The sequence below is a fragment of the Amphiura filiformis genome, chromosome 8 (genome assembly GCF_039555335.1).
Source record: "Amphiura filiformis chromosome 8, Afil_fr2py, whole genome shotgun sequence".
NCBI classification, from domain to species: domain Eukaryota; kingdom Metazoa; phylum Echinodermata; class Ophiuroidea; order Amphilepidida; family Amphiuridae; genus Amphiura; species Amphiura filiformis.
Window position 1 is genome coordinate 51,072,396 of NC_092635.1, and position 25,393 is coordinate 51,097,788.

General features: G+C 36.8%; 3 protein-coding genes across 4 annotated transcripts; 1 reads left to right on the forward strand and 2 right to left on the reverse strand.

The window, feature by feature from the left end:
- Positions 1 to 3,000: 3,000 nt before the first annotated feature.
- LOC140158299 (galanin receptor 2b-like) lies at positions 3,001 to 9,506 on the reverse strand. The gene is given in 3 exon segments (XM_072181404.1): positions 3,001 to 4,461; positions 4,464 to 4,800; positions 8,869 to 9,506. Coding segments are annotated over 2 exon segments (1,050 nt in total). The 5' UTR covers positions 4,771 to 4,800; positions 8,869 to 9,506; the 3' UTR covers positions 3,001 to 3,718.
- A 1,069-nt stretch (positions 9,507 to 10,575) lies between these two features.
- On the reverse strand, positions 10,576 to 16,272 carry LOC140159177 (galanin receptor 2b-like). 2 transcript variants are annotated; one of them, XM_072182551.1, is made up of 3 exons: positions 16,019 to 16,272; positions 13,947 to 14,068; positions 10,576 to 12,506 (listed from the first exon to the last, which is right to left on the reverse strand). In XM_072182551.1, the coding sequence occupies exon 3, from the start codon at positions 12,479 to 12,481 to the stop codon at positions 11,417 to 11,419; it is 1,065 nt and encodes a 354-aa protein (XP_072038652.1). In that variant the 5' UTR covers positions 12,482 to 12,506; positions 13,947 to 14,068; positions 16,019 to 16,272; the 3' UTR covers positions 10,576 to 11,416. The 2 variants fall into 2 exon arrangements, with proteins under 2 accessions (XP_072038652.1, XP_072038651.1); XM_072182550.1 differs by lacking the exon at positions 13,947 to 14,068 and having other exon boundaries at positions 16,019 to 16,271.
- A 4,022-nt stretch (positions 16,273 to 20,294) lies between these two features.
- Positions 20,295 to 24,700, forward strand: LOC140158300 (melatonin receptor type 1B-A-like). The gene is made up of 2 exons (XM_072181405.1): positions 20,295 to 20,398; positions 23,177 to 24,700. Exon 2 carries the CDS (start codon positions 23,208 to 23,210, stop codon positions 24,261 to 24,263), a length of 1,056 nt encoding a protein of 351 aa, XP_072037506.1. The 5' UTR covers positions 20,295 to 20,398; positions 23,177 to 23,207; the 3' UTR covers positions 24,264 to 24,700.
- Positions 24,701 to 25,393: the final 693 nt, after the last annotated feature.

A 25,393-nucleotide genomic window follows, 5' to 3' on the forward strand; every position in this document is an offset into this window, starting at 1 on the left:
AATGGGAATTGTCATGATGCCAGCTCATGCGTACTGCCAGGCAATGACGTCACAAGTCATCTCATCTATAGTATTATATTCTCATTGAAAGACGACGGTTAGAATTGTCAAAAGATTTGCTCCTTATTATAATTAGAAAGAGTGGTCACCCTTAATCACTAAACTACCTGTAAATTCTAAATGAGAAAATATATTGATTATGAGCAAAAGCAAGGTGTCAGTTAAAATGTGCCATAGTTCGGAATAGAAACGTGTGCACAGTATTTTTGCGAGACCTGAGAGAACATCGGACACACTAAATTTTATGGTAAATTATTATAAATTATTATAAATTATTAAAATTGAGGTTAATATTTTGATATTTAACAGTCCTCGAAGTTAAATTTATAAATCTAATGATATGTACTTAAAGTGTATGTATCTGGGAGGAAAAGCCATCCATCATTTGAAAATAAACTTTTTTCCCCCAAAGACCTAAAATAAACTTTCCTTCGAGGACTGTTAAATGTCAAAAATAATAATTTTTAATAGTCTGCCATAAAATGTGTATTATATCGCGAATTTCAAAATATCAAACTATTAAATATCATCAGGACATTCTTCATATTCAGAATGCAATTTGATGTGTATGATGTGCTCTCAAGACCCACAAAACAAAAAGTGCAAACATTGCTATTCGATCCCTTAAATCATGGTTAAACTTAAAGCCATTTTATAACATTTGCTGAGGAGAACGCCCTCAATTTTTTTTAAATTCTGGTTTTTACACGATTGTAATGTACGTTAGTCAATAAAGATACTCTGCAAAAATCAAGACTTTAGGTGCTGTAGTTTTGTCAAAATCCGAGATTTTGAATAACACGATGGAACTGGCGTTTTATTATTACGATGGGAATATTAGTCGAACACACCCCGAGGATCGTACCGTATTACAACCGCGGGAGTAACATGCATGGGCGCTAGTAGTAAATTTCAATTTTCTATGCTTTACCTCACTTGTTCGGCTCAAAATTAAAAGGGGACATATCTGACAGTAAAAGCTAACATTTTATGGAAAATAAATACTAATCTATTTTTACAGAAATATTATAATATGGCTTTAAGTGCTCCCAAACAGTATTCGTTTGTGCGCCAGGCCGTATAAGTTACTGTGCATGTAGAAACGCAACAAATAAGTTTGAAATGTCAAAAAACAGAAAATGTCACAATCACGTTTTAACTAAAAACGTGATCGTTTCAAGTCTAAAATGGGACACCAATGCCTCGGACATGAACAAAAAATAAGTGACTGTATGTTTTTTGTTTCGATATACATGAAAAAAGTAATAATGACACACGGGCAATTCTAAAACAACATCTTTTGCACAGACTTCAATGGGATTTGAGAAGTTAAGTAGCAGTTGAAACTCGCGTGATAACACTTTTACAGTGCATGATGGGGCTTCCTTAAATCATCCGCTGATCTGTCAAAGAGATCATAAAAAAGTCTTTAAACTGTGTATTAGCTTCTTATTGTTTTTTTTAACGGTTATCTGATTGTATGACGTTGTGTGATTATCCTAAAGTTCAATAGATATAACACTCTATAGGGAAATTTTAACTCTTGATCTCAATATAAAAATATTTACCTCATAGACCTTTGGCAACTTGTAACGCCCTCTGACCTTGTTCAGAGATGATTGGTTGACCCTGATGTGGATGGCTTCTTTAACACCTCTCTCGAACTAGCGGGGCTTCCTCCGGAGGGGACACTCACATGCAAAGGTGCTACTGGTATGTGCGGCGATCAATGGTTCCCTTTTCAGGCTCTTCGGCAGTTCCTTAAGACCCAAGGACCCTTAAGACCTCAAACTTTGACAATTGTTGCTCTTTAGTTCAAATTGTGAAAAAAATTGGAATCTTTTAGCTCCGCAGCTTATAATTTGGCCCAATTTGAGTTCTCTAGTCTAGACCTACCCCCAAATGTTGAAATTTGAGCCCAAAATTTTGCGATCCGCGCCGCACGCCCTACCAAAATTTAAGTTGAGTGTCCCCATCTATTCGGACTTTGTCCAGGTCAATGTGATGGCCCTGCACAGCGTCATCATCCCTATATCTTCGTGTCTAAAATTGCCATGATAGTACGATGAATCCTCTCGTTTTTCAACAGCTACGCATGGCGATTTTGTTCGAGATAGGCCGAGCAACTCAGGCTAAGCATACCATTTTATGTTTTTACGATTTGCGCATGATCAGTATCCCATATGATATTTCTATTACAAGAAAATTTGATTTGTTATCAGGTAAATCCCAGGTTTTATTTTTAATACACTAACTGGGAATTAAATACACTAATTAGTCATGTTAGTGGGGACCGGTATTTTGCTGTGGATATATTTTACTGCATTTTATAAATAACGATTTTGATCTTCAAAATAAAAATTGTGATATCCCAGCAAACACAAAAAACGTTTTTAATAAGTTATATTTTGGCTTTTGGTTTACATAAAAACGTTTTAATAACATTACAATGTCGGGTTATTATAAAGGTCATGAAAACGTTTTGTATGAAAACACACTACAACAATATTTTTAAAATGTTTTCAAAAATGGTATTGTAAACTATTTTTGCAAACATTTTTTGCCAAATATTTTGTCAGAACTTAACATTATGTTAAAATATTTGCACTCAGCAAACACAGAAATGTTCTTAAAATGTTTTTCAAAACGTTTTAATAACATTTAAATGTCGGGTTATATAAAGGTCATGAAAACGTTTTTAAAACGTTATTGCAAATATTTTGGGCAAACATTTTTCGCAAAATATTTTTTCAACCAAAATAACATTCTGTTTAGAATGTTTTGTATCAAGTTTTCAAAATGTTTTTGGAATGTTATTAAAACGTTTTATACCCTTTATATAACCCGACATTTAAACGTTTTGAGTAGATTATCAAAAATGATTTTTAATGTTATGAAAACGTTTTATAACCTTAATATACCCTTTATATAACCCGACATTTAAACGTTTTCTGACAACCTTTAATAACCTTTTGCGAATGATGTCGAAAACGTTTTGTGTTTGAGAATTCCAATTCTATAAAGGAACACATGTATTAGAAAATTAAATCACAAGTCATACAATACAAACTATGCCACTTTTTTTTTTATCTGCGTCAATAATAGAATATCGATTTCAATCGAATTGAATACATCGCTCCATTTTGAGTTTGTAGTTCACCACTGAGCGATCCAGCGATCGATTGCTAGCCAATCAGATAGAACTCCTTTTCTTTCTTTCGGTGAAATACTACTCGCCCGTCGCTCACCAACGAAGTATTAAGTTTATATTTATAACATAGGGTGTCGACACTGTCTCCTGTGACTCAATATGGATGTGGTTGGAATCCTCGAAGTTGCCAAAGGTCTATGACCCGATTATTACGTCACACTTCAATGACCCGATTATTACGTCACACTGCTCGATGGGGTCGGATCATTTCGCTGACGAAGGCAAAAGTTGAAAATTACGGAGGTAAATATTTTTGTATAGGATCAAGAGTTAAAATCTTTCTATATATGGATTGCCAATACAGATGGACATTCATGCTAAGATACAACACTGGGTTTTTTCAGAGTGTCTTTTCAAGGTGTCTGCAGATGTGTCTGCAGACAGTCCAAACAAAAGAATGTTTATACCAAATGCTTATAGATTGACAAAAAATCCTTACTGTCCTTTCTATATTTCCTTCATATCTATGTCACTATGTGACTGGGAGACTGGATTAGACACCTTTGTCGCAGAATCATCAAGTGGAACTTCAAAGAGCGTATTTTCTTTGTATTTTCGTGATGATCTCAGTGAGGACGGAAGCTGTTGGCAAATAGCTTCTCGAAAGTTTTTGTTGACAGACAAATAGATAATTGGGTTGACGCATGAGTTGGCAAATGCAAGTACCACGAAGAATCGGTAGAGGTTACCGAACAAGTACTTGAAGGGTACTAATCCCAAATTGAAAGCAAGGAATGCAAATTGATCAGGAGACCAACAAATGACGAATGATACAATGACAATGAGCAGCATAATGATGACACGACGACGAGCTCGAAGAACAGACATTGTGGCTAGACATTTTGGACTCCCTTTTTCTTTTGAAAGATCACGTCCCTGTGCTTGAAGAATTTGAATCGTTCGAACATTTACAATAAGCATAATGATCACCGGTATAAGGTATTCAAGAACGAAAAGGAATGTTCCGATGAAGATCTGGAAACCCATACTGGGGAACTCTACAATACATTGTCCTTGATGGAGATGTTTAAACACGTAACCGATGCTATTGATAACGAATGAGGCCAACCAGATGCTGACGATAATGATTCTTGTGACTTTCAAAGTGAGTAAGCTTCTAGAGCGCAATGGATAGCGAATAGCGATAAAACGTTCAACTGACACAGCTGTGAGGGTAAAAATAGAAGCAACATGGACACCCACATGATGTGTGACGAATATACTACTTTACAGTAGAAGTGTCCAGCTGTAGTGTTAGGAACTCGCGACAATAGTGGATGCGGAATGATACAGATGGATGTGATGAGGTCAGCTATAGCAAGAGCTGCGATGAGTGTGTTAGTCGAAGATTTGATAAGCTTACGCGATCGAAGATAGACATGGATAACGACGGAGTTCCCAATGATGCCTATGATGGCTAGAATGAGTTGAAGGATTAACCGCCAGTCCCACTGAATTGGAACCAAGTAGATTGGTTCTGACATAGACGTGTTTTCCATTATAAAGAAGATAATGATGGCAGTAAAATCCTATAAAAAAGAACACAAAATCATAATACGCTTCGGACCTAAACAGCCAGAAATCAGGAAGAGCAGTAAGCGGTTTTTTAAAAAACCATATTGTCAAAAACAAGTACATATATCATATTATTATTCGCATAGACCGTCAATACTCGGGGTCAATATCATTAGTCAACTTGAATCTTCATGAGCGATCAGTGGGTGGAATTTAGAGATGTTTGAACCCAAGACCTCTGTATTACTAGTATTATCGAGTCTGGTGTAGGTATAGTTGGAAGTATTTGTATTGACCGGGATATTGACCGTCTGTGCAGAAAGTGTAGCTTTATTTGATATTATGTAGGGCTACTGATTAGGATTCGTTTAGATCTTACTTTAATACCATGCTATTGTCAATGTGGTTATTTCTGATCTTCATGTTGATTCAAACGAAGCGCCTAAGATAGAGTCGTTTGTCTCGAAGTGTGACTAATAACCCACTTGACCAAAACAAAAGGGAGCAGTTGCTTACACATGCGCCTTTGTGATCGCGCATTGATACATATGTGATGCGATCAAGCAAAATCAGTCGGAACTCGGCAACAAAAATTTTTCACTTTCTTATAGGATAGTAAAAACAACCAGTTCCAATGATATTAGCAATTAAAGAGTTTCCAAAACAAGAGAAAACAAAAAGAAATATTTTCTTCGTTTGGCTATATCTCAAAATCAATATTTCCGAGTTCCGACTGATTTTGCTTGATCGCATCACATAAGTTTAAGCGACAAGACGCTTTTGGTGCAGTAAGCAATCAGACGTTCGCGTTGAAGTAAAACTGAGCAAGCAATCCAATCGATATGTGCAGTTGCCATTAAAGTTGAAGTAAATTTTCAAATTTTATTTCTCAAACGGTGATTATGGGTGTTTTACTGTTTACACTAGGTATGGAATAATGCACGTTAACTTCAACTTTAATAATTCCGCAGACCTTATCACGTACTGCAGTATGTGGGGTACACGGTACACATAAACAACATGTTCAACTGCGGTAGCATATGTGAACCGGCAGCACAAATGAGCCGTAAATTCCCTAAATTGTATTCTGAGTTACGGTGTAAAATGTGTACGAAGGTCGTATTCATCGGTAACTTAAGCTGGCCCGACATCTGTCTCATTTTGATATTCAAAAACTAATCAATAATCCTATTGTTGAAGTGGATAATAAGCTTCTACCTTAGATGGCTATAGAACTGTTAATAGCTCTGGTCTTTGTTTGCTTTTGCTAAATCCTTTACAAGTGGTGGGTTACCAGGCATTGTATTTTGTACAGGTATGCATAACCAACAATTAACAATGAGTCGTCGTCGTCGTGGTCCTATGGGTCATGACTGACCCTTTGTGACCCTGTTGATGATGGTATTCCAGCAGCTTCTGTCTTGAGCCAGACGGTGGGCTGCGACGAGAGAAAGGCCTGTTAATTGTTTAATTCCATCAGTCCATCTAAGCTTCTGTCTACCTCTTCTACGACTGCCTTCTATGTGACCTTGCATAATTATCTTCTCAATGCTGTCACCATCTCTTCTAGAAATGTGGCCAAAATACGCCAGTTTAAAACGATCTATTTTTTGGGACACGGAAGCATGGTCTCCAATTTGGTTTCTTACAAATTCGTTGGTCTTATGTTCTTTCCACGATATTCTCAGCATCTTCCACCAGCACCACATTTCAAACGCCATGATCTTTTTCTTATCTGTCATTCCAACCGCCCACGTTTCACAGCCATACAAGGCAATCGGGAAAACCAGAGCATCCATAATATGAATCTTGGTAGCTTTAGAAATACCTCTGTCTTTCCATATATCTGTCAACGCAATTGCCGATGATCTTGCCATGGCTAGGCGTCTTCTGATTTCCCGTGAACTGCCCCCTGCATTGTCTATTAGTGATCCCAGAAAGTTGAAAGTGTCAACTTGTTCCACATCTTCTCCATTCACCTTCACTTGCTGATTTGTATCTCCTCCACAGATCATTATCTTTGTTTTCTTGACATTGAGATGCAGCCCAAATTCCTCACTACTTGCTTTTACTCTGTCTATAAGGTCCTGAAGCTCATCTGATGACTTTGCAATAAGGGTGGTGTCGTCAGCGTATCTGAGGTTGTTAATCTTTCGACCTCCGACTGACACCTGACCTGTAACACCAACAAATGCTCTCCTCATGATGTACTCTGCATATATGTTGAAAAGGTACGGTGACAGAATGCATCCTTGACGAACGCCTTGGCCAATAGTGAACCACTCACTGTCTCCACTCTCTGTTCTAACGGTGGCTTCTTGGTTGTGATATAATGAGCAAATCAGGTCAGTCACATGCTCGGAGAACCCCATTTCTTTCATTATTCTCCACAGCTGCCTATGCTGCACACAATCAAATGCCTTTGAGTAGTCAATGAAGCAAAGGTATAATGGTTGCTGGAATTCCCTATTTTCTCCATTAAATTCCTCAAATTGCCAATTTGGTTTCTTGTCCCTCTTCCCTTCTAAAGCCAGCCTGCTCTGGTGGTAATTCATTCTCAAGATGATTTCTAATTCTCTCAGCAATGATATGGAGGAGGACTTTACTAGCATGTGAAATTAAGGCGATGGTGCGGTTGTTAGCACATTCCCTTGTGTCTCCCTTCTTTGGTAAAGGTAGGAATACAGCCTTTTTCCAGTCCTCTGGCCATTCTTTACTGTGCCAAATCTTGTTACATAGTCTGTGAATTATTGCAACACCTTCCCCTTCACTCTCTTTCAACAGTTCTGCCTGGATGTTGTCAATTCCTGGTGATTTACCATTCTTGAGCCTCTTCATTGCTTGGTTAACCTCACTCAACAGGATCTCTGGTTCACTGTCAGTGTCTTCGCTTTCGCGAAGAGAGACCTTTCTTAAACAAGAAACAATGAGAGATCTTTCTTAAACCTCGTTGACTTGGGGATGATTTGAAATGACCGCCAATTATGACTGTTTGATATTTATTGCCAGCAATGTGGAAAAAGAGACACATGTAAAAACGTAAAAAGCTATAATTTTGTTGAAGGAGCAAAGTTTAACAAACCATAACCCCGCTTCTGGATATCGTTTGAAGTCAAATGATAGGTGATCCCGCTATCTCTAAGGTCCGCTATCTCTAAGGTTCGCTATCTCTAAGGTTCGCTATCACTAACGTGTAAAGTCTATGGAGATCAGAATACCGCTATCTCTAATAGAGAAAAGGGTTCGCTATACCTAAAAAAAGGTCCGCTACTTCTAAGGTTCGATATCACTAATTTAGAATAAGGTTCGCTAGTTCTAAGGTTCGATATCACTAATTATAAATAAGGTTCGCTATCACTAATTATAAATAAGGTTCGCTATCACTAATTTTGAATAAGGTCCGCTATCACTAATTTATTGAAGGTTCGCTATCTCTAAGGTTCGTTATCACTAATTCCAATAAAGGTCCGCTATACCTAAGGTTCGCTATCACTAATTTTGTTTCAGGTTCGCTATCACTAATTAATTAAGGTCCGCTATCTCTAAGGTTCGTTATCACTAATTTCGATTAAGGTTCGCTATACCTAAGGTTCGTTATCACTAATCTTAAATAAGGTCCACTATCTCTAATTGGAAATAAGGTCCGCTATCTCTAATTTCAAATAAGGTCCGCTATCTCTAATTTTAAATAAGGACCGCTATAGCGAACCTTATTTGAAATTAGAGATAGCGAACCTTTTTTAAAATCAGAGATAGCGAACCTTATTTAAAATTAGAGATAGCGAACCTTATTTGAAATTAGTGATAGCGAACCTTAGAGATAGCGAACCTTAGAGATAGCGAACCGTAACCAAATGATATACCATTTTTAAGTTTATGATGTTTATTTTTTAAACACGAAATAAAACAAAATTGACCAGGGGAGGAATTTACGGCTCATTCGCCGTGAACGGTCACATATACCTACTGATAAATTATGCACATTACTGCACATTATGGGTTATTTATGTATCACGTAAAAGTAGAAACCCAACTCAGCTATTAGCATGATTAGTAAAGTCTATGTTTAACACGATGCCTACCTGATATTATATAGTATTCCTTAGCTGTGTGTAATCTTCTTTTCGGTTGTTTTTGACAGATACTTGTTTCATAGGGCCTAGTAATGTGTACACACTCGTATCTCACAAGTCGCTTGTGGTGTAACTCAGACTGATGAGTTCTAGAAAGTGGTGCGTTTTTATTGACGATTTAAGCACATGTTAAGGTTATTATGTTAAGGTCTTGAATGGCTTTGCCTGTTGAAAAAATGCTTACCTTACATGTAAGAAAACATGTCTACTTATCATGGGATATAAACAAATGCTGAAAAAAATATTTGAAAATGTGTTTATAGCTTATTTTGTCAGGTGCTGTAAAGCACTATTCGAGTAGTTTACAAGCACCAAGCTGTGACAATGCGTTATAACGCTAAATCAGCGACAAGCGATTTGTTTGTAACCAATTAGGTAGTGTGCTTTTTGTTGCCTTTGGACAAGCGCACTTCTACATTGGTCATAAACCAATCGCCCGTCACTCATTCATGGAGTAGAATCTCCCCCTAAAACCTGTAATACGGCCCTTCTATAATTATATATCATCATATAGGGTCCACAACTTATAAGTTCCCCCCTAAATACTTTTTAAAATAAATTGAAAAATATTTGACGAAATGCAAACGTGTAAAAAGGTATGGGTAGCCCTATTTGTTTTACACATATGGATCATCATGGCGTCAAACGTCATTGCGTTAGGTCACAATGTTTCATTATGTAAAAAAAAGAGACTGTTTTTAACAGTTTTATCAGTGTTAAAAGTTGCATCTGAGTACATTGGAGTCAACTCTCAAACAATACAGTAGGCCAGGAATATTCACGTGTTTGTTAAAGAAAACTTAATCTTTGGTTTTCTTCTTTTTCAAAAGCAAAGCAGGTTTTTAATTCTTTTCTTTTTAATGATAAATGACTGAGTTGGGCGGGATATGTACTGCAGTGAGAATAGACCATACATCGCCGGTAGTTCATCACATGTGAAATGTCACATTTTAAAAATGCCACGTTTGCCCGATTTCCTTCGCGGTCGAGCAATAGGTTTGCTGGATGAAAGTGAAAAATCAGCGGAGAGCACCTCGTGGACGTGTCACGTCTGTTCGTCAGGACATGTCAATAGTGAATTTGGCTGAAACCAGCAACGGATCCGGACTTTAATAAACAGCATGCGCCGACGTTGTAATGCATTTGTTAACAGTGTAGAAGGACACATTTCCTACTGAACATCTAGACTTTAAGTTTTATTTCCATTACAAGCACGTGAACAGACCTGACATACTGGGTTTTTTAATTGACTCCTATGGACTAAGGTGCAACTTTTAAAACTGCCACTTTTTTTTTTACATAATGAACCATTGTGACCGAACGCAATGATGTGTGACACTACAAATTGGTCCAGATTTGTAAAACAAATAAGGTTACTCATAACGTATTACAATTTACATTTCGTTGAATAATTTTCGATTTCTTTCAAAAAGATTTAGGGAGAACTTATAAGTTGTGCAACCTATATAACGATATAATCTATAATCGCTCATAGCGATATAAGGCGTTAAGCTAATAAGCTTTTAAAGTCCATTTTACATATGGAGCATTTTGCACCAAGATTTAACAATGAAGATTTGATTCTAAAATGGTTTAAAGTATAACAAATCTCTAATAACAAAAATGACACAATAACAAAAAATGACACAATGAAGATTGCGGATTTACTTGAAAAAAGAAAAAAAAAAAGAAAAGAAAAAAGCGCAGTGATTTATAGTGCGCTACGCACAGGCACAACGCCTAGACGTTGATCCACAAGCCTCAGCACACTTTACAGGTTGTCGCTGACCACTATGGCCCCACATCATTCCATAAACCATTAAACAACAAATCAGGGACTTTGCTGCTTCAAGAGCGCACACCCTAGACATTCCACAAATAACCATCGCAACCAGGATCAGCTCCCCGAGTTTCGTACGGGTTACAACGAGACAAATTAGCAGTGAGTTCCTTGCCCAAGGGAATTTCAAGCTAACTCAATTTTTCCACGAGAGCATACTAGGCACCACCAGGGTTCGAACTCGCAACCTCTCCCACCATAGTCGAACGCCTTATCGATTGAGGGAGCTTGACTACTTGATGGTTTGAGGTGTAAATGGAACACTGATGTCTTGGACATGAAATTATGAAGCTAATGCTTTATTCTTTTGTACAATTATAATAATAATTACGATTGTTAACATTACAATTGAGCACAATCCATAGGGTTTCACGTGTAAAGGAAACTCAAAATGTTGCCCATGTATACATGTGATTGATTTGAGAAAGCTAAACACATCATAAAGAAGACTTTTAAAGTTTAAACTCATTTTTACAACAGTATATCTGATTTTATCACGTTGTGTGGTTAGCCTAGAATTCAAATAAAATGATATAACACTCTTGGTTTTTTCAAAGCGTCTGCAGACAGTCCAAACAAAAGAATATTTACACCAAGTGCTTTTAAATTGATAAAAAGTTCCATAAAACTAAAAATGCTTAAAACAATTTAACACGATTAATGTCCTTTCTCCATTTCCTTCATATCTATATCACTATGTGACTGGGAGGCTGCATTAGACACTTTTGTCGCAGAATCATCAAATGGAACTTCAAAGAGCGTATTCTCTTTGTATTTTCGCGATGATCTCAGTGATGACGGAAGCTGTTGGCGAATTGCCTCTCGAAAGTTTTTGTTGACAAATAAATAGATGATTGGGTTCACACAGGAGTTGGCAAAGGCTAGCACCACGAAGAATCGGTAGAGGTTACCGAACAGGTACCTGAAGGGTACTAATCCCCAGTTAAAGACAAGGAAGGCAAATTGATCAGGAGACCAGCAAATGACGAATGATACAATGACAATTAGGAGCATGATGATTACACGACGACGAGCTCGAAGAACAGACACGGTGGCAAGACTTTTTGGACTCCCCCTTTCTCCTGAAAGATTACGTCCTTGTTCTTGAAGAATTTGAATTGTTCGAACATTGGCAATAAGCATAATGATCATTGGTATAAGGTATTCAATCAAGAAGAGGGATGTTCCGAGGAAGATTTGGAAACCCATACTGGGGAACTCTACAATACATTGTCCTTGATGGAGATGGGTAACATAGTAACTGAAGGTATTGATAATGAATGCAGCCAACCAGATGCTGACGATAATGATTCTTGTGACTTTTAAACTGAGAAGGCTCCTATAGCGCGATGGATAGCGAATAGCGACAAAACGTTCAACTGACACAGCTGTGAGTGTAAAAATGGAAGCAACAATTGATACCCACATGATATTTGACGAATATACTACTTTGCAGTAGAAGTGCCCAGCTGTTGTGTTAGGAACTCGCGACAATAGTGGATGCGGAATGATACAGATGGATGTGATGAGGTCAGCTATAGCAAGAGCTGCGATGAGTGTGTTGGTGGAAGATTTGATAAGCTTACGCGAGCGAAGATAGACATGGATGACGATTGAGTTCCCAATGATGCCTATGATGGCTAGAATGAGTTGTATGACTGGTCGCCAGTCCCACTGAATTGGAACCAAATAGATTGGTTCTGACGTAGATGTGTTTTCCATTGTAGATAATAACAGCAGAAGATTCCTATGAAAAAGAAGCAATCAACAAACAGAAAACAATATTATACGAGTTAAAGCTTAATTGGTAAGGGATATGGAAGAGTGGTAAGTATTTTAACAAGGCAAAGGTAGATTCCCAGCAAACACAAAAACGTTTTTAAAACGTTTTAAATAAGTTGTATTTTGGGTTTTGGTTTAGGTAAAAACGTTTTAATAACATTAAAATGTCGGGTTATACAAAGGTCATGAAATCGTTTTAAACGTTTTGTATGAAAACACACTACAACAATATTTTGCTTTCGAAATGTCATTGTAAACTATTTTTGCAAACATTATTGGCCAAATATTTTGTCAACACTTAAATAACATTATGTTAAATTATTTGCACCCAGGAAACACAGAAATGTTCTTAAAATGTTTTTTACAAAACGTTTTAAATGTCGGGTTATAAAGGTCGTGAAAACATTTTACGGTTATAAAGGTCGTGAAAACATTTTAAAAACGTTATTGTAAATATTTTGGGCAAACATTTTTTGCAAAATATTTTTTCAACCCCAAAATAACATTCTGCTTAGAATGATTTGTACCAAGTTTTCAAAAATGTTTTTGGAATGTTATTAAAACGTTTTTATACCCTTTATATAACCTGATATTTAAATGTTTTCTGTAAAACATTTGTGTTTGCTGTGCAGTAAATTACCAACAAATGTTATTTAATGTTATGAAAACGTTTTCTACCATTAATATACCCGTATATAACCCGACATTTAAACGTTTTCTGACAACCTTTTATAACCTTTTGCGAATGATGTCGAAAACGTTTGGTGTTTGCTGGGTTGGAGGCAAATCAAAAAATATAAAACTACAAATCTGCAGTGTACTTAATAAACTATATATTGATCTCGTAGGTAATGAGGTCAGGAAGCCAATGAATTGCACTTGTATTTTTATCGGTCTGGCGGTTCTTGAGTTAAAGCCAATAATAATATCAAAAAGAATATTTTGAGCGTTTTTCCCTCCATCATTGTCCATAGAAAAATCATGCACATGGGATGGAAATGACATCCCTTAACCATTGGGATTGTCTTTTAAAACCGCTTATGAGTCAGCTTTATTTGTGTCAATATTTGAGGCAATGCGCCACTTTCAAGTTACTCTTGGGCAGGGATGATCATGATAGATGAAGCTGTACTGATCAAAAAGGTGAACGCTTGTGAAACTAACCGGAACAAATGTGACCCTTTTGTGATATATTTTTTGCAAAATTTAATTGAAGAAAACTATACGTGAAAATGGGACAGGGTATAAATTAGTGAAAGAAATTACAAAGTGATAAATAGAGACGGAGAAACTGGTAGATATATAACACCGTACAATTATTTGCTCATAGTAAAAACAAAATGCAAAATCCTTCTTTAGCATAGATTGATACTAGCCATATCAATTTATTATTTCTGTAACATACGTTTTGGGCTAGGATCCTTTGGTGGTACCCAATAACAAATATGATATAAAACCAGTGTGACATATTACACTTCCAGTCTATTCGGCCATTTAACTTCTGGAATACGTATAGTACGTGCCAAACTAAAAATGAAAACATAATTGAATCAATTAGGCAACAATAGATTTGAATCGGGATCAAGCGAGTGGTTTCAATAGCAAGGTCACAAAATATAAAGGAATTAATAAATAGAGGTCAACTTGCAAAGACTATGAACAATATAGGTTGACCTCTCTTTCCGGGGGTGTTCTACCTATAAATGGTGTCTTTGCCTTTTGGTTGCGTTTTCTGTGATTCTGATACAGCTTAGCATAGTGTTCGTTGTAAACATTATAAATAAACTAAGAAATATATGTACACCTATAAGCAGTAGTGTATCAGGAGGTGGCGGGGCAGCAGCGTGTCCTCGGCGGGAGTCCCACGTATTTTCACGCGTATGGGCAATTTCTCAGGCTCTCAAGATAATAAAATTCACGCACTGTTTAAATATCTCACGCATTGTCAAAATATAGTTAGAGAAATTGTCTGCCCCCGCAGGGAGGTTAATAAGGTTAATTTACTGGGTGGGCAATTTATTTTGTTTTGCTCTCAGATCAGGGAAAATAATTTACTGATTGGGCAGCTGTAATTAATGGCATCCAAGTGTGTGGATTGTATGTCAGTTTGCGAAGAATTAGGACCGTATAACATTGGTCAACATTTTTTATTCTTTCTGACCCATATAAAAGGAAAAAAATAAATAGATAAATAAATACAAAAAGTTCTAAAATTTGAGAAAAGTGTTAGTGGTTTTGTGTCTTCAGATCATAAATATGCAGTTTTCGCTGAGTTGTTATGGTGGTCGAAAAAAAATGGTGCTTTTCTCAAAAACTGCTAATTTTTTCAGAAATCTGCTGTGCTAGTTGTTGCATTGCATTTTTTCCTTTCTGAAAATATGTACTTTCATTGTACTTATCTTCATTACTTTTAAAGATACAAAACAATGACTAAAATTTCACACTTATAGAGTGACCCTGCGTGACCCTTAATCATTTAAAAAACATGGGTTCATGAGGAATGTTGCCCGTTGTATTGTTCTATTATCATGATTATCCGATGAACCATGTTCATCACAATCATTCACTGAGGCTTGTTTTTCATTTTTTCAAAGGTTTCCATGGGTACTGGTCGGGTGTGGTTTCGTGTATTTTTATGTATTTTTCATCACAATGATTCAATGACCCCTATATGACTTCTGTAGCTAAGAATTAATTTCATACAATTATGATCACAAATATCATGAACTACAACTGTCATCGCGAACGCGGATCGGGGCATCGCAATCAGAGAGAACTGAGCCAGTTCTATATATTACATTGTGTAGTCTGTGATATTTATTCCTGTACGAAGTTGTAACTGAATAATTGGCATTATGTTATGAAAAGATACACCAATATGACCACAATAGAAACAGTTGATTTCAAGAGATATCATAATGATATTAGTTTTATAATAATCATTATGATGCCCAATTGCTTGTGGGCAAAATAATTTACTGGGTGGGCACTTTGGAGCAATGGGCAAGTTAAATTTACTGGGTGTGCAAAAACATTTCCTGTTATTTACCTCCCTGCCAAACGGACAAATGACCAATACCACTAAAAGGATTTAGTCACGATATTCAAATAATCAGTTTTGCGAGTCTTGTTGTTGTATGGTATTTAGGGCCTAAAATGGCAAAATATAGACTTATTATCAAGATGCACCAATGATATCGAACAAAAAATAGAATATTATTTAGAATCCCCGGAATTGAAATTATCTAGAGATCGTTGTTGTAAAATGTTAATGATAAGGAAAGCAGGAATAATATTCAAAACATTACATAATCCCTTTTGCATGATGTATAAGTTCAAATTTATACATTGTTCAATGATCTTTAAAATATTGCTAAGAAACTTTAAATTGCTCATCAAACTTCACCTCAGATCACGGTCCACATGTTCTAACCATTGTTTTAAGGTGTCCTAGCAAAGCATAACATTACCGCTTACCTGTTATTGTTGTTGTAAACTTATCCGTAACTTAGCCCGCCCGGTTTGTTGCTATAAACGCACTGGTATAAACGTACGTGTGAAAGTGAAAAATGAACTGAACCAAAGGGTCACGCTGCGTGCGATCGTCACGTGGTATCAAGAATAAACTTAAGAATTATACCAAAGTAGACCATCAAATTGAAAACAGTATAGTCAATTACTAGGAGAGTCAATTATTTTGGCACGTACGTTCTCCACGGTAAATTATTGTAATGAGCTATGATTGTATTGATATTAAAACCGCAGTTACACGACTATCGTATTTCTATGGGGTACCACATGGCTCTGGTTCTCCGTGGGTACCCTTCCACTAGTACACGTCAGATGTCGGCCAAGATTATTAAGACCATTCAATATAGCCTTCATGTTCTAATGCGGCCCATACACTTTCAATTTGATTAATCAATATCACACACCGACATCGCCTGGTAAATAATTACATTGTACAGCAGAGAAACTAAAATCAATACCGGGATCGATACCAGTGTATGTGCTATGCACGATTTGATATTCAGACGATAAATCTTTGGATACCGGGGTAGAAAATGATGAATATCTCCCATAATTGTTTGATTCTAAAGAAGCTAATTTCAAGGCTTGCACTTGAATATGTTGAAAGAATATGATAGTCGTTAGCTTGTGTATTGTGAAAGAACCGTGCGTTTTGAACTCAAAAACTGACAAAAATTCTGATTTTATATGTGCCGAAAAAAAAAAAAAAAAAAAAAAAAAAAAAAAGACAGCTGCCCTCATTCGTAAACACTCGGGTCACGGAAGATACACGGTACTATAAAAGCAGTCTAAAAGCAGATGACGTCATGACGTATACCATGCTCGCTGACATCTACAGAGGTCAGTCACCAGGCTATTGTCAATAGCCTTAAGGTCCGGGCATATACTACCACCGCATTTGCGATGCGTTGCTTTGCGATGCGGTGCGTTGCCGCACTGCATGGTACTGCAAACAACTGCATTGGATTATCGCAATAAAGTTAAATACATTTTAACATGGAAATGCGACGAGTTACGTTGAGTTGCGGCAAAAAGTAATCGATATATCGACATCGCAAAGCAACGCATCGCAAATGCGGTGGTAGTATGAACGGACCTTTAGTCGGATGTCCCTCGGCTCATTATGCGTCTCAAAACTATTAAACAGGTCGTAACAAAATGGCCATGCATGGCTGTGGATTCAACCTACCATCATGGCGATTTCTGTCATGACGATATCGGGGCGATGTCACTGTGAATCAAAGACCCATACAAGAGTGACAAAAGCCGGACATTAAATTCGTTGATTATTTTAAGCGGTGTGGTGGTACATCTACTAAATCAGGGGTGAAGGGGCACAGATTATTAGCATATCCCTGACCTATTCTTGAGGACTTTTGCTGTCACGCTGAAAATGGTATTTATCAAATTTAGGAGAATAAAAGCATTTATAATTGTTATTAGAGTCAGTAACAAACTATAGCCTATATTAAAAGTCATCGGTGTTATATGACAACGCGCCGGAAATTATTATGAAACGTGGATCCGGTATCTAATCTGTGTATTATATAGATTAGTTCTGGAGTTGATATGAAGTTCTTTAAGGTTAGCAACTATTTTAAACCGTTGGGATTTGTAGTTTACAGCATATTGCGAATGGTAGTGAGCTTTGGCAAAAATTGCACTGATCATTTCATAGCGAGCGTGTAGAAGAATTAAAGTATCACAGATATACTTTGTAGGTCCTGTGGTTATTGTGTAATGTTATGTTGTAAAGAGGGCTGAGACAACAAAGTATATGATTTGTAGAATGAACTTTTGCAAAACATCAAAGTGTTATTTTTCAATAATATATTGATTTAGATAATGACAATCGATTTTTTGGCTGCTTTGACCAACAATACCTCGTGTACCCTTAATACTTAGGTTTTCAATGACCATGGTCGCTGTTTGGTCGATAATAGAAATGAGGAACAGATAACTAGTATTCTTTTGGCATAGATTATTGTTATTTCCAGGATTTCCGCCCATTTCCTCCTCCATCAGTTTTAATAGCTCTATGGTGTTCCAAAAGTGTTTTTTCAATAATATTAGGAGACTTGCATACGTAATACTATATAATTTAACCATGGCTAACTTATAAGCAACTGCGCCATCCTTCAATGCACTTGGCACATAAATTGTCTGAATCTGGTAGCAGAGTTGATGGTGTTTTTGTTAGATGGTGTTGGCAGTTATTTTTTTATTCGTAGCCAATTATTGCACATTATTTTGGTGGAACAAAATGATATCATTTGGTTGGGCGTAAAACTGTCGTTGTTGGGCACGGTTGTTTGATGTGGTCATTTATTAAGTTTTCTAAATAAAAAACATTATATAATGTTCAATTCTAGACCGGGACAATACCGCTATTGTTTGTTTCTTTATCAAATGATTCATTTTTTTCTAGTTTTTTGTGATAATTTTTATTCTTTAAACTGTACATTTGTGTTCAAATTGAGTGCGCTATTTACATAGACTTTTTAATTTACCTCATGCACTCATTAGTGCATGAGGTCCCGGGTTCGATTCCCGGCGGTGGCGATTTGCTGGGATATTGACTTGGAAAAAAAGTCTGAAATTAATTGGCAACTTCTGTAGATTAAATTCAGACTTCCGCTCTCCCCATGGTTCATTTAGAATTGGGTAAATGAATCATGAAAGTACTCCGTCCTTCGGCGGGGACGTTAAGCCGTCGGTCCCGTGTACAGAGAGCCATACCTGTACATGTATCTCGCAGCCAGTTTCGAAAAGAGTAGGGTGTTAACCCCTGACTGTTCCCAACCCGTCCCGGTGTTCAAATGGACCCCAATGGAAATAAGCTTCAATAGAGGCTTTCTTGGGTTATCCAGGGTTGTCAAAATCCGAACAAATCAAAAAAAAAAAAAAAAAAAAAAAAAAAGCCAAATATTATGACTTATTCCTTACATTTCATGATAAAAAGTTTTTGGAAAATTTCCTTACCATTTTGTTAGTAATTTTTTCTGATGTTCATCATACAAGTGTCTACCCCTTGTAAATATGCAAACAAGATTTAAGATAAATAGCGCCATCATTGTTCAACTTGACTTTAAAATGACACAGTTTTACATTACATCAAACAACCGTGTGGGCAATTGAAGAATTCCAAGTGTATACATGGGTCAAATTTAAAACATAACACTAACCAGAGGCCAAAACTTGCTTTTAGATTACAAATCGAAAACGGTACATCGCAAATAGGTCAAACTATACTTTTTCTGAATCTTTATGACATGAGGAATACATTAGTGTATAGGTTTCAACACAGTCTGAGCTTGTAATTTGACCCCTCTATTAGGGCCATGACCTCTCCCCGCAAAATGGCAAGTCAGATTATTGTCAAAAGCAGACACTTTTGGGCAGGATCGCAAATGGAGAAATAGCCAAAAATCTGCCCGGGGGAGATTTTTTCACAATTTGGGTTTGTTGCGAATTTGTGATGTTATTAATGTTTAGAATATTGTCTGATAGTTTCAGACCGGAATATAACTGGCATCATGTATTTTTTGAGACATTTTTCTTGATAATTCCTACTCTCAACATTGTCAATAATATTTTTAAAGGCCGATATCTCAATTTCCAATTTTATAATACCATAACTTACGAACTCATTATCTTCGATTAGGAATGTCCGATTTCATTGGGGAAAATGGCGTTATGGAGCAAAATATCTCTATATTTAAGATATGTAAAAACCTCCAAATTTATAACCTGCCCAAAAGTGTCTGATTTTGACATGACACGTCACAAATCATCCTCTGGGAACATCTATATCATCCATTTGTCTAACTATAATAAAAAGCATGCAAAGACAAAAAATATTGTACTATAGCTCAATATAACGTTGTCGCCTTTAATTTGGAAATATCTGTGATATTATGTATGACACTGTGACATAAATAAACCTTATATTAAAGTTCCGAAATAACTTGTAACCATCGGGAACCACCAATGTACAAGGATCACTTACAATATTGTTGGTCTTTTTGTCATTTCCGTAGAAGGCATGTATATCCGTAATACCAGAGAAGACGAGAAAATTCTCTCTAGATACAAGAAGCATAATTGCACTTTGTACTCTTTAACAATGTGTTTCATTGATTGGTCTTTTTGACGTACGAGGTGAGCATGGTGAGAAATTCATAATCCGGTGTTAGTCAGTTCCTTTTTCACTGTTGTTCTTTGAAATCTTTGATATGCGATTTTGGTGAAAGATTCTAGCTCTTCACGGTCATTATTGTTGTAAGACATTCCATGTGACTTCAGAAGAGAAAGTTTCAATGCCAGGTACGTTGCGTAGCCGTTTCATCTTTAAGTTAGAATCATTTATTCTTACGTATTCAAGAAAGATTCCTTTGTAAGGTAAGTATGGTAATATCATTCTAGTACGTGCTGTACCTCAATTTTCATGATTTTGAGTATTGCCACGCGGGTTTTACGTGCACAGTTTATCTATGCACGATCCTGGAATCTAGTATTGATCAAAGATAGCAGAACCAGGGATGGTCCCTTCTCTTTGGAATAGTTCTGACACTTAGAGTACTACACCCTGCCCAATTTTGCCTGTTTTTGCATTTTCTCAAAATTATAGCGCATTGGTGACAAGTAAGATATGTATATTATAGGGGCAAGGACTACAACACTGGAAATTTTATTTCAGCACAGACAACAGTTGTGGAGTTACAGTCAAAAATGAGGGGAAACCAGTATTTGATCAATAAATCAATAACTTCTTGCCTTGAGTTGCTGAATTTTCAGTGCAGGAGTTGTAGTCCTTGCCCTATAATATACATATCTTACTTGTCACCAATGCGCTATAATTTTGAGAAAATGCAAAATAGGCACAAAATTGGCCAGGGGTGTAGTACCCCCTTAAAGTGCACAGGGGTGACTCTTGCTGTATACGGGACCATTGGCTAATACGTAACTTCCGAACCACGAGACGTTGCACATACACTACCCCCAGCACAGACAACAGTTGTGGAGTTACAGTCAAAAATGAGGGGAAACCAGTATTTGATCAATAAATCAATAACTTCTTGCCTTGAGTTGCTGAATTTTCAGTGCAGGACCTGTAATATGAGAATATAAAGTTCACTTTGACTATCATCAATTATGAAAAATTACTTATTGCGCTCTCTTTTTCTTCTATTTCTGAAAGGTTGATCAAATATATTTTGGTATGTATCGTTAGCTTTAATAAACCAAAAAAAATATTTCAATCGGCTCACAACGTTTGAAGATAATTATGATTTTTTAAAGAAAAGTACCCGTTTTGTCTCTGTCAACGGATAGCAAACAGAGTGGTTGGGATGGGTCATGCTGTGGAGTGGCCTGCAAGATCACCAGACCTCACACCACTTGATTTCTTCCTTTGAGGCAAAATCCAAGATCTTCGCAAACGTATTATTGCTGTATTCGCAAGTATCCAGCGCACAAGGATGGTACGCAACACAATTGATGCAATGAGGACCAGTGCTGATACCTGTATTCGCCAAGGAGGCAACCAGGTAGAGTGCAGACTACAGTTAACTCACTTCAGAAGAACCAAGTTTTTTTTATCCTAAAAAGAGAAATGACTTATGTTGTAAATAAACAGAAAGCAAGAAACAACAAAGTATGAAAGTAAGAAACACAATAAAACAAAAAGGCATAAATAACCAAGAAAAAATAAGTAATGGCAAGTATTGCTATTGATTAAAAGTTTTTTTACATACCAAAATATACTTGATCAACTTTTCAAAAACAGGAGAAAAAGAGGGCGCAATGAGGGTTCTTTCTTTTTTGGGGGACACCCTGTACCTAAATATAACCCGACATTTAAGAACATGTCTGTGTTTGCTGGGTGCAAATATTTTAACATTATGTTATTTAAGTGTTAACAAATATTTGGCAAAAAATGTTTAAAAAAATAGTTTACAATAACATTTTGAAAACATTTTAAAAATATTGTTGTAGTGTGTTTTCATACAAAATGTTTTAAAACGTTTTCATGACCGTTATATAACCCGACATTTTAATGTTATAAAAACGTTTTTAACTAAACAAAAAGCCAAAATATATATAACTTATTTAAAATGTTTAAAAACGTTTTTGTGATTGCTGGGCCTAAAAAAGCGCAGTGGTTTATAGTGCGCTACGCACAGGCACAGGTTGTCGCTGACCGCTACGGCCCCCGGGGTAAAAGCAGGGGGCGGCCAAAACGAAGGGGCGGCAAATGAAGGGCGGCGGAAGAAGAAGGGGCGGCAAAAAGAATTAGTAAAGAAAAAAGGGGCGGAAAAATGTGAAAAGTATAAAAAATTTGTACTAAACATCAAATTGTGTTGCTTTTTTTTTTGCTCTTCACTTTTTCAAACGGCCGAAAAAAATTGGGTCAACCTTTTGGGCTGTTGAGGAAGGGCGGCAAAATTGAATTTTCTTCAGCCCCCGGGGTAGGAGCGACCACGGTAGGCCACTGCCAGACATTCCACAAATAACCTTCGCAACCAGGATCAGCTCCCCGAGTTTCGTACGGGTTACAACGAGACAAATTAGCAGTACACATGTAAGTTCCTTGTCCAGGGGAATTTTCAAGCTAACTCAATTTTTCCACGAGAGCGTACTAGGCACCGCCAGGGTTCGAACCCGCAACCTCTCGCACCATAGTCGAACACCTTATTGATTGAGCTAAAAAGAAGAAATTCTACAATTTTATTTTGTAAGTTAACTGAACACAATTGTAGGATTTCTGACCTAACATTTTGGGAGATCGAAGAAGAGAATTCTCACCTAAGGCAAGCTCAAGTCTCGAACCCTCGCCGTCCGACATACACATGCACAGCGCAACGTCTTTACCGCTCGGCCATTTCGCCCTCTTATATCACCGAATCTCATCTACTCGTATTCTAAGGTATTCAAGAAAGTAAATTATCTTTATGAAAGATAATAATGAGTGAAGACGTTTAAATTTCTTTTTTAATTTCATTGTAGGCAGTACGGAAAATATAAATAATTTACTATAGACAATAGTTTGAGTATTTGGGTAATTCAATAATGAATGCTCTTTCTTCTTTTTTTTCCTTACAGAAACCCGTCAATAGTTATATTTGCCAAGAAAATGGAATTTTCGGAGGGAAATTGTACAACAACTCCACCAGCCATTACTGATATCCCCAAAGTTTTAGTGATGACTGTAGTAGTTATAATGGTATTTGTGGCCATAATTGGAACCCTGGGGAACACTCTCGTCATTTGCGCTGTTGTGGGGCATAAGAAACTTCGAAGTATTCATAATATCTTTATTATCAATCTGGCTGCTGCTGACCTGATCGTTACTGTGATCATTATTCCATTCGCTATTGTCGCAGCGATAAAAGGGGCATTTCTCACCGAACACGATGCACTTTGTGAGACCGTAGGATTTTTTGTTGATCTTAGCTGTGTGACATCAATGATTTCCATCGCCAACATAGCTTTAGATCGGTACATTTGTATTTGTCACAAGAACGTCTATCAAAAGATCTACAATAAATTAACTGTTCCATTTATGGTGATGAGTATGTGGCTCTACTCGTTTCTTGTAGATTTACCAAATTTTGACTTTGTTGGTTGGGGAGCACATGGCTTTGATCCGAAGACACTAATTGTGTGTTCATTTTCGGCATTGAAGGCAGGAGAATTGGGTTATATTTGGTTTCTATTTGTATTTTCGTGGGGAGTATCGTTTACTATCATATGTTTTTGTTATTCGCGTTTGTTTTTGTTTGTCCGTCGCAGCCGGAAATCGCTTAAACAAAATCGTCGAATATCTTCGTCAAGAAAGTCCTCAACTGGAATCAAATCGGCAGACAAACGGTTACTAAAAGTTCTCGCTGTCATTATCATCTTATTTGTTATCATGTGGGCGCCATTTTGCCTCATTAGCTTGCTTTACACATATGTTGAAGTACCTTCTTGGCTGTATTTCCTATCGGGTCATTTGTGTGTATCAAATAGTTCCATCAATTTCCTTGTTTATGCATTTAATAAAGACTTTCGCGAAGGTTACAAGCTGGTTTTAAAGAAGTTTACTTGCGATAAAGAAGACACAGATGGAAATGCACGAGTTTGTATGACCATGATGACGAACATAAACACTGATTCGACATCTCAAGGTAGTCACAATAAAATATAAAACATAACATATCGTCGTGATTTCCATGATGACGAAATATCATACGATCAAGCAAAATCAGTTGAACCTTTGAGGTACCGTATAGCCAAACAAAGGAAATATTTCCTTTTGTTTCCTTTTATTTTGGAAAATCTTTAATTACACATATCTTTGGAACTGCTTTAATATATTGAAAATTTATTATTTCAGAGTTCCGACTGAATTTGCTTGATCACATCACATATTGCAAGACCTAGTCTCGGGCCAGACTGTATGTGGTTATCACAAACATCGTCAGACCAACACAAATTGGCCGTGTAGGAGACTAGTAACGACCAAGGCAAAAACTCGCCCTCTCTAGTTCAATAACACAAAGGGATGCAGACGGTTTACAGTTGGGTGCAATTCGGCAATATGCGGATGGATATCGTAATAACTAGTATATAGGGTATGTCACAATAAATTCTTTTAAAAACTAAAACCAAACTGGTCTAAAATAATATGCAGTAAATGTTATTTTGTGTAATTAAAATGTTTCGTTTTAAAGTTATACTCATGGAACTAGCACTATTCTCATATAATTTTATATAACTTTAGATATCGATGTTCAAATGAGATGGGGATAGAAAACATTATGTTGAGAAGCAGGCATGCCTTCCGCTGATGTAACGTAGATACAGCAGTGCTTGAGTCAAAGTCAAGTTTATGAGTCCGGTAGATTTCGAATCCATTGCAGTCTGAGCCCAAGTCGGTTGCTATCCGTGGTGTGGACTCACAATCTGTTCCTGTGCTTTCTGGAGTTCCCCAGGGCTCTGTCCTGGGGCCTCTGTTGTTTCTTGTCTATGTTAATGACTTGTGTCTTTCTTCCTTTTCTTTAAACAGTTCTCTTGTTCTTTATGCAGACGATACTACTCTCTTCAAGCCTATTTCTGCTCCTGATGACTTGGTTGATTTCCAATCCGACATTGATTCCATCCATTCTTGGTGCTCCCTTAATCACCTTTCTGTCAATTCCTCCAAAACAAAAGTCATGGTCATTTCCACTAAGAAGGACCCTTTTCCGGATCTCAATCTCACTCTTAACAGCCTGCCTATTGAACGTGTGTCATCTGCGAAATTTCTTGGTGTCTGGCTGTCTGACAAGCTTTCCT